At 40.0% G+C, this 10,160-nt stretch overlaps 1 protein-coding gene across 3 annotated transcripts in view; it reads left to right on the forward strand.

The window, feature by feature from the left end:
- LOC138046909 (zinc finger protein 98-like) overlaps nucleotides 1-5,200 on the forward strand; it is a 15,002-nt gene extending 9,802 nt beyond the window's left edge. For 2 of the 3 annotated variants that reach the window (XM_068893525.1, XM_068893524.1), the window contains one exon: nucleotides 2,842-5,200. In XM_068893525.1, the coding sequence (XP_068749626.1) occupies nucleotides 2,842-3,423 (582 nt within the window). In that variant the 3' untranslated portion in view covers nucleotides 3,424-5,200. Of the gene's footprint in view, nucleotides 1-2,330; nucleotides 2,398-2,841 lie in introns of all 3 variants that reach the window. The other variant, XM_068893526.1, reaches the window with a different exon arrangement.
- Nucleotides 5,201-10,160: the final 4,960 nt, after the last annotated feature.

The following is a 10,160-nucleotide window of genomic DNA, read 5'->3' on the forward strand; positions in this document are numbered from 1 at the left end:
TATGGGTGACAGTCTTTTGCTTTTGTGAGCACATTCTGCAATTCAAGTCATCTACGTGCTGCTGTAGTTTGCTCTTTTCATACGTCTTAGTTGGTAGGAGATGTTGTCGTAGGTTGGTATTTACACTGTATACGATGTCAGGTATGTTTCTCCAATTTTGTAGTAACTCGCACACGTCAATAGCTATTTCTTTAATTGTCTTCGCTTTGTTCTGTCGTGAACGCTCCAAGCCATTTCTGTTCTGTTGTCTCCTTCATGTAGATGCTGTTTTTTGTTTGAGTGACGAAGTCTGAGATGTGTTTTGGACTTGCCTGCTGGACTTCGATGGTTTTTTTGGTCTTCATTGGTAAGCACTGTTTTTGTTTTGTCAAATGTGATGGTAATTCCGAGGTCTTTAGCGTAATTTACTGCATCTTTAAGAACTGATTTTAATCCTTTACCAATCTTCATCTCTTCAAATCTTCGTACTAGTTGTAGTCGCTGATCTTCACTTCTCATAAGGTATTTTGATACCTTGATTTTTGTGATCTTGTAAGTTGTGTGAATCTCTGTAAGGCCCTGATCTCACTGATAGGTGGGTAAGTATAGTAGCTTGGTTGACCTGCTGTTGTGCATCCCGCCCTGTTCTTGGATTATTTTTCTTGTTTCTCGGTCCAACGGTCTCAGTTAATTTAGTCTCCATTCAACTGTCCACAAGTGGTATTGTATAACTGGCAGTGCAAATGTGTTGGTTGCCTTGATTTTTCTAGGTATGGATATATTTGAGGACCAAATTACGTTAAGTCTCTTCAAATATTCTCTGTTGACTTGATCAAATACTTCATCATCTAATTGTGCAAAGTTCTCCAGATTTCCAACGAACTTGTAGTGATCTTTATCTTGTAATACATTGATGGAATCGTTCTCGTTAAGAATGAGGTTTTCACTCTGATACCAGTTTTCCTTTACTTACTGTGACGGTCCAATTGAGTCTAATGTCACTCAACATGCTTTCCATTCGCCTTGTTTCCATCATTGTTTTAGTTGGTGTCTTGTGGTATGTCTTCAAATCCTCTACGTAAAGAAGGTGTGTTAGTTTGTGTTGCAGTAGTTTTGTCAGAGTATATCCTTGGTTGTTTCTGAGTGGCCATGATATTGCATTGGAATTAGACACATGGTGAACAGTCTAACACAAAATGAAACCCCTTGTAGTATTCCGGGATGTAGAGAAATTGGGCCAATTTTTTCTTTCCCATCTTTTGTTGTTTTTGTTGTTGTTGTTGTTGTTATTATTATTATTATTATTATTATTATTATTATTATTATTACATGTATTATTTTTATTATGTAAAGATTATAGCTATATTTCAAATTCAAACAATATAGCTTAATTGAGGGACCACCTTTAATTTTGTTGGCCCCTTTCACAACTTCATTTTTACATGGATTTTACTCAATGTCGTCACTCTGGACAAGTCCTGATAACACTTTTCGGATTATTGTCTCACTACTTTCCATTAAAATTGTCTTCTGCATCCCCGCAACAACCTTTTTGCATAAACCGTTTGTTTCAAAAATATTTTCCAGTTCCTTTACTGTCTCTTTTATACCTTCACCAAGTGCACTGATCACAAGAGGCACAACTCTGACCTTGAAACCAGGTCTTCGCACTCTAAGTTCAAATGCAAGCTGTCTGTAATTTTTTTTTTTTCAATTCTCTTCTTGTCTATGTTATTTTCTTGTGGGCACGCCATATCACATATCCAGATATTCTTCTTTTCCTTTTCTTCAAGTATCAAATCTGGTCTTCCAGATGTTGTCGTCTTTCTCAAAGTCCCACACCAGCTTTCCTTGAGAATTCTCCAAAACATGTCCCCTTGACCGTTTTTCCTTGTACCATTTCACATCTTATCTAACAAATTGTATTCCTTTGACCAGGAAACGGCCATCACCATTAGTGCTCTGTTGTGTCTTATTACATAATCACTGCTTGCACTGGTCTTGCTTTTTATAAATTTCACTTTGCATTTCTTTCTGATGGTAGTCTTTCTCTCTTTTTTTCTTCTGTGCCTTTTTTGAAGCATAATTTTACCAATTTCCAAGCTTGTTTCCATGCTTTGTCGAGTATGTTCCCTTCCAATATTATGCTTTCCCCTTCAATTTCCACTGTCTTCCCTTTCCATTGCATTGTCACTACTGCTTGTCATTATTGTTATTGTTATTGTTATTGTTATTGTTATTGTTATTGTTATTGTTATTGTTATTGTTATTGTTATTGTTATTGTTATTGTTATTGTTATTGTTATTGTTATTGTTATTGTTATTGTTATTGTTATTATTATTATTATTAGCAGCGGCAGCAGCCAACGTTTCTTTCCTACATGTTGGTTAGGCTCTAAGTTTTGCACCCACTTGCAGGTAATTATTATGTTCAGTTTGAGAGAACTAATCTTTAGGTAGGATAGTCTTTTTTATGAAATACAGGGCATTAAAAACTTGCGTTTATTGGCGAACACCCTTGTATGTGCCGAGGACAAACACTGTTAGGTTTTAGTAAGCAAGTTTCAGCAAGTTTTAGGAGCAAGGATGGCACAGTCGGTTAGTGCGTGGCCTTGGTGTAAGAGGTCCCGAGTTTGATCCCCGGATCTCACGTCCTTGTTTCGACTTCTTGCCCTTCAGTGTAGCTTACGCAGTAGTTTTAAATATCGGTAAATCGGAGCACTGATGGAGAGGGGGAGTAAAATGAGCGCACCGTCAACCTTAGGTTTGTCAGTTGAATTACCGTTACGAGTTATCGACGTTAAATGTGGTCTCTTTACTTTAAGTCAACGTTGATAATATTTTTTAAAATGTTCTTTCCAGAAACAACGTGGCAAGTGTTTTGGCCGAGTAGGAGATTTAAGGGTACGTGAAAGAGTCCATACTGGAGAAAGGCCTTATGAATGTGAACAATGTGGCAAGTGTTTTAGGGAAGCAGGAAATTTGAAGACACACGAAAGAGTGCATACTGGAGAGAAGCCTTATCAATGCAAACAATGTGGCAAGTGTTTTAGCCAAGCAGGAAATATGAGGACACACGAAAAAAGAGTGCATACTGGAGAGAAGCCTTATGAATGCCAACAATGTGGCAAGTGTTTTAGCCAAGCAGGATATTTGAGGAAACACGAAAGAGTCCATACTGGAGAAAAGCGTAATAAACGTACGCCAGTAGTAAAGTTTTTTCTCAACAGAAGAAGTGTCGGGAAACGTGAAAAAGCAGGAGAAAGTTCTGCAAGTGCAAATGAACACGAAGTAGAGATTTATCGCCCCCGCACTTTGAAAGAACATAGTTCAAACCACGGTGTAAAACATAGCTGTTGGCTGTGCCAGGAGGAGTTGAGCAGCAAGGAGCTTCTTCTTGCACATTACCAAAATCATATGACGTTTGAGGAGTCGTCAACCTGAACTGGAGGGAGTTTGCCTAATTTTGTGTCATAATGGTTATAACTCATTGACGATTTTACGTCACAAACTGCTTTGCATTCCTGTTTTCAAAGAAATTTTGCGTTGCAAAGCAGTTTGTGACGTAAAATCGAGAATAGACCCATGCCATGCCTCTCACATCACGGTGGTGGGTCCAAATTTCTGCTAGTTTTGATAACGTTGCGCATCTTGACTGGCAGATAAAAAGTGAAATTTTGAGGTAAGAATGGTCGAACATATTTGCTTTCGGTTGGGACATCAATATTGTAGACTAAAAATGTTTGAGTTAAGGAGCACTTTAAAAAAACACTTCTTTTAAGGAATGAGGAATCACAGGGAGCCCAAAATTAATGATAATGATTATGATGTTGTTTATGGTGACGATGGTCAAATCAGTGGGTGTTGTATTTTCTTTGTTGTTGTCAACAATTAATTTCAGTTCAATCGGAGTTTATCCACTTTGCCAGTACAATAGCAATCACATGTGGTTTTTACGTCGAGTTATGACAACTATTACAGTCAAAACTGTTCAAGCGTTCCTCTGACGCTTCCGGTTCCAGGCCGGCGTGAGAATTTCACAGGTGTACCAATTTGCATAATCTGCCAAGGTCGTAACAAGCGTGATTTGCCTTTGAAACACAGAACTTAAAAAGGGAAACAACACCATGCCGCATGTTGCGGACCGTAGAGGGAAGAGACTTCACACACTTCGGCACACTTCTTTTTCAAAAGATCGCTCATTAGCCTTTACTTATAACTGTATTACTCAACTTTTTCAACCCAAACTCGAACTTTTACCCGAGTTAATAATTCTTTTTTAGCTGCGTTTTGCAAGACTTCTTGCATTGTATAAAGTACAAGAACGAACGAAGAGAAAAAAATGTATAGAACTGTCGTTTTTGAAAATAGACAAGACACAAGGGGGCGTATACGCGGATTCACAATTCAGGATGTTCTGATCGTGTGAAATGAATTGCTGTAATAGTTTCATGCATGTTAAAGGTTCAGAGAATGGAAAAACAACTCAATGCTTGTAATTAGCATTTTTATCAGACAAGAAATAGTGTCTCGTTTCCGGAATAGTAAGGGCTCAATCGATTTTTCATATTTGAGAACCCAATTTATGATTACGATTCACTATTTTGCGGAGACTGTTTACATTGGCAGTTAGTATATGGAAGGCGATAACTTTGGATTTTTTAACGGTGTGTCGGTTTCGTCTAACTCAAAATCAGTCAGGCAGCCAAAGCTTTTTATTTATGATCCATTTTCATCGCTTTTATGCTCGTCACGTTTATATATTGCCATACTTCACGTTCACGTGTTCACAAGTTTGCTTTTGCATCTCGAGTATGTTTAGATTTTCAATTACAAACGCTATTTTGATTGGCCACTACATCTCACTGTGTAAATAATCTACCCTGAAGTAAAAATAGATGCGTTTCGTTTCTCAGGAAAAGGTTGTGCGATCCAGCCTTAAATAACTCTGGTTAGAAAATTATATGTGCTGCGTTAAAAAGTTTGACATTACGTAACCCTAACCGCGCACCGGTGGCTCATTTGGCTGAGCACCGGGCTGCTATGCGGGAGATCGTGAGTTCGACTCTGGCCGGACCAACTTTCAGGGTCTTTAAATAACTGAGGAGAAAGTGCTGTCTTTGTAATGAGATCTGCAAATGGTTAGACTTTCTAGTCTTCTCGGATGAGGACTATAAACAGTAGGCCCCGTCTCATAACCCTTCAATAGGGAGTTTAAGCACGCGTCGTTTCTGAGCCGCGAACGGCAACCGGAAGTGAGCTGTTTTCCTTTTTAACTTGTCTTGTCACTACCACTTATATTGCTAACTGTCTTTCCTCCATGAGAGATAATTAGAAAATCACTACTGTCCTCGCATGCGAAATGTTCATTTCCGGTTATCGTCCGAGGCTCAAAAACGTCGCGTGCTTTAACCCCCTATTGTTCATAACCCTGTGGGACGTAACAGAACCCACACACTACTCACAAAGTGTAGGGCATGGAGTTCCCGGTGTTGTGGTCTGTCATCTGTAGTGTATCATGGTTGGGAGGGTAAATGCTTGGAGATACTAGCTCCGAGGGTAAATATATGATGTGATGTGCCCGCGCCTTCGTACTACCCGCAGTGACTCTTGTCTTACGCAAAATCAACAGAGTACCCGCGGGTAATCGGCCGGAAATTACGGTAATTGCTCTTAGAGAGTGTTAGATAATTAGTGTCCAATATGGCTTGGAGGATAGGCCCATTTAATTTTGCACTGAAGAAGTAAGACGTATTTAAAGGGTTACTGGCCCTCAGAGTAAATAAAGATTAATTTTGTGCTCAAAAATTAATAACTTTCTAACATTATTGCCCTTTAACACGTTTTCCACCAAAATTTATTTTTGAGATTGTGTCGAATCAGAACGCAAGGTTGAAGCAATCAGTATATTGCTGTGATACAGTGTTGTAGTGTTATTCGATCTAAAGAGAGTGTCTTATGAGTGTTGAAACCCTTTCGAGCCGCCTTAAAGGCCCACCTTCAACCTAGAGGCTTTTCGACCGTTTGTTTTAATTATGGAAATTCGCATTGCTTATCGTAGCGATCTGATTGGATGAATCTCAGATTCGGGTGGAATTTCATACATGAAAATTGTTTCGTGGCACGCAATGCCTGTCGGTTGAAGGTGGGCCTTTAAGTGTGTCAAAAGGTTTGGATCCGTCGCATTTGTGAGACAAATTTAGGAAGAGATCTCACGTGCATTCAGTGGCAACTAGAAGCTGTGACAGCATTATTAACCGTTCCAGTATTTTAATCCGCTGCTGGTCAGCCATCTGGAATGCATTGTCCAAGGAACTGAAGGTAATGGTTATGGCCCTACGAAAGGGCTTAAATTGTCTTTTTTACAGGATTTAAAATCTTAGTCAATTAGTCAGTATTTTTATTGTAACATTTAGTTAGTCAATTTTAAATGTTTTGTAATTAGATACTGAACAGCCCAATGGGAAGTATTTAATAAAGTTAGTTATTTTATTTATGTTGTTCGGTAATAGACTTTGAATGAAAAAAATGGCCTGGCTACCTTTGATTACCTTCCCTGCTAGCAGAGGTCTCTCACAGCGAGGCATTTTTGCCTTGCCGTGAGAGACCTCTGCTAGCAGTGAATTGATTACCCTGCGAACAGTTAGTTTCTCCTACGCTTTCCGAGAGAGCATTGCGAGCAACCGTTTGATTTTCCATCGAGCATTTGCGAAGTACGTCACACCCCACGTGATGTATTTGACATCACTTCGTCTTATTTCGCGGGGAATCCCTACACAGCAGGCTCGCCCAAACACATCACTTACGTAGCTGAACGCACGCGCAAGCGCCAAAACAAGTTTACTAACTCGTTTTACCGGTTCAAATTTAATTTATTCGTCCTTGGCGCTGGACGGCGGCTCACTCAAAGAAACTAACGGTTGCTCGCAGTGGTTTCTCTCTCGGAAAGCGTAGGAGAAACCAACTGCTCGCAGGGTACCTTTGATGAATTCGTTTTATAAATAAAAGATACTTCATTGTGCGCAAAATTCAAAAAGCTAACACGTATTTACAGTGATGTAAAACTGTACCTCTTTGGTTAATTAATGAAAAAAGAATATTGCAACTCAATACAATAAGACGAATCGTAAACACATTATATTATTTTCCTGAAAATCAAAAATGATGAAAAGCAAAATTAGTGTTAAATTTCAACCAAGTCGAAATCTTCATTTGCATCTTCATGTTTTGGTGAATGTTTGGCTCTGCCAAATACTGGGGACTTCAGAAGAAAAAACCCTTCAGGGGTTGGGAAATTCAGGAACTTTGAAATGCCGCGACATTTAGTAAAGTCCTCACATCTGCCTGGGGTCCACGCAAAGGAATAAAATGGTAAAATACTCTGTATACTAAACATTGAATTTCGATGCGTACTTCTCATGAAGCGCCTCTTGTGGACAAATGATTTGTTCAAAAGCACTGGAGCCGGCACCGGCGAGAGTAACTTGTGTCATCACAAGGGAGTATTAAAAGCAATTGAAGTCATTATGAATGTTAAACCAAAGCAAAAACAATAGAGCACAAGATTAGACTGGTATAAAAAGGTAGGTAGGTAAGCGCTTTCCGAGCCAATGACCCAACACGCCGGTGCTTATACCCGGTTTCCGTAGCATGAAGCGACTAGGAGCATTTTTAACTCCCCCCTGGATGGGATGCTAGTCCATCGCAGGGTTACCCCCAGCATTACGGCGGTACCCATTGATACACCTGGGTGGAGAGAGGCACCGTAAGAGTAAAGTGTCTTGCCCAAGAACACAACATAATGTCCCCGGCCTGGACCCGAACCCGGACCACTCGCTCCGGAGTCGAGCACACTAACCATGAGGCCATCGCGCCTCCCATCTGGTATAAAAAATAAGGTAACAAATCCATCTCTAAGAATAATTTACGGAATCTTATCATCTCCAGGTTTGTGTCGTCGACTCAGTTATTTCACTCAGATCCAAGGCAATCGCACAATACTCTGAATACCGAGAATATGCGTTGAAATTTGGGACTACAAATAAAAAAACAAACTCGTCTAAAATTACAGCACGGCTGCCGTTGGCATCAATAATAACAACTTTATTGAAGTGTCAATGGATTTAGCACAAGAACACTAACGAAATTAACTCAAATGAAATGAAATCAAATGTTGCATGGTTTTTGTAGTGAGGGGAAAACCGGAGTACCCGTAGAAAAACCCTTGAAGCAGAGTAGAGAACCATCAAACTCAACCCACATATGATGCTGAGTCGGGGAATCGAACCCAGGCCACATTGGTGGGAGGCGAATGCTCTCATCACTGCGCCACCCCTGCTCTCCTAATAAAACAAAGAAAAGGGAGTGCAAGAAACCACGACGGCTAAGGCGACGAAAACGACCCCTCAAAATATAAGTTTGAGCCATTCTAAGTATTTGACGACTATTCCATCTCATTTATGTTGTACACTATGGACGAAGTATCCAATACATGCTAAACCATGTGGATTACCCTCAAGCACCAGCCATCCTCATGCTCATGCACACTGTTTAACACTCCTTTGGAGGGTGTCGCTTTTCAGAAATTTATTTACGGGTTTACATTACCAGTCCCCTTAACCGGTCCAAAAAGAAAGCGAGCAAAATTCTAAGTGTTCTCCGAAGGAACTTGGCATCCTGTAGCCCGGCTGTAGTTAAGGAAGGAACAGGCCTTCCTTACTTGACCATGGTCCGCCCAATGTATCTCCATAATATACCTTGTCTCCGTAAACACCCCCCCCCCCCCTTCTCCCCCTCCCCTCTGGTCTCCATATACACAGAAAGATATTAATTACGATAGTGCAAAGTTACATTTTAAAGTGACGTCTGCGTAGTAGATCTTAAAGTCCCTATTCTATTTCTTTACTTCGAATCTGTCCTTACGAATCCACTTATCTTTAATCTGTACACGGGTGCTCATCGCAATGACAGCGAGGAAGAAAATACAAAAATTTACACTTCTCTGCCCCCTCCCCCTCTCCTTCCTTGGCATCCTTGTAGCCCCGTAGTTAAGGAACAAGCCTACTTGACCCTGTTTCGCAGAGTGTGTGAATACGAGGTCTCAGAGCTTCGCCTTTGACGAAGCCTTTTTTGACTCCTGGTGGGTGGCCCGAGGAGAAATGGTTTCAGTAGGGTTGAAGTGCCTGCGCATATCAAGGATTGAATTACTCTTGAACCTTTCGCCTTTGTAAATGCCAGTGTTTGTATCCAGAAATGTCGTTTCTGTATCTGAAATTTCAGACGTAAATTTAATTGTTGGGTAGTTTTTGTTTGCCTGTTCAATGAACTGCTTTATCTCCTCTCTGTTTGAACTTTTCTTGTCTTTTCTTCTTTCGTTTGTACTTCTTTCGTATTTCCGCTCTTTCCCTTCTCCTAAAAATGAGCCACAAAGCCAATAATATCATGTACGTCGCGAAAAGGGATGTCTGTGCTGTCCGACATTTTCAAAAACAAGAGTATAATTTTGGCCTATGCGGCTGCAGCATAAACGAGACAATTTTTGCAAAAAAAGGTGATGTGGTTTCAAGTAAACAAAGGTCATGAGTCTTTTTGTAACTGATCTTATTATGGCCATAGTTAGTAGAGGTCATGTTACGGCCAAAGTTCAAGATAAAGAGCACGCCATAGGGGTCACAAAAGGCACGTGTCAGTGTGGTGGAGAATGCTCAGCTTAAATTTCCACTCGATTTTTTAAACTTGCCACGAAGAAAGGTAATGATCTACTTTTGCCAAAAAGGCAAAAAAAGGGGGGTCACCGTGCTCGTTTTCGAGATCATGAGGTGCAGTTTTAGAAGATTGCGTTACTTTAAGACGATCTTAGCTTACAACTGTCAGCAACAAAAAAGCTACATTAGTGAAATTTTAATCAGGTAAACGTACTCAATTCAACATAACTGATATAACTAAATTAGCCTTAAATAAAGTTCCTTCCCTTTCCTTTCCTTTCCTTGAAAAACGACACATATTAGTCTATTAAAGAAAGAAAACTTCGGTCGCACGAGAGCATAAAAGGCGAAATATTTGTAACTTCTCACGCACAGATTTTTTTTTTTTTTTTGTTTTTTGTTAAAATGGACAAAATCAGGAAAGGAAATGATCTACGAAAAGAAAAATGGGGGTCACCGAGCATTCAAGAGAGTAAA

The sequence above is a fragment of the Montipora capricornis genome, chromosome 4 (genome assembly GCF_036669925.1).
Source record: "Montipora capricornis isolate CH-2021 chromosome 4, ASM3666992v2, whole genome shotgun sequence".
In the NCBI taxonomy this organism is placed as follows: domain Eukaryota; kingdom Metazoa; phylum Cnidaria; class Anthozoa; order Scleractinia; family Acroporidae; genus Montipora; species Montipora capricornis.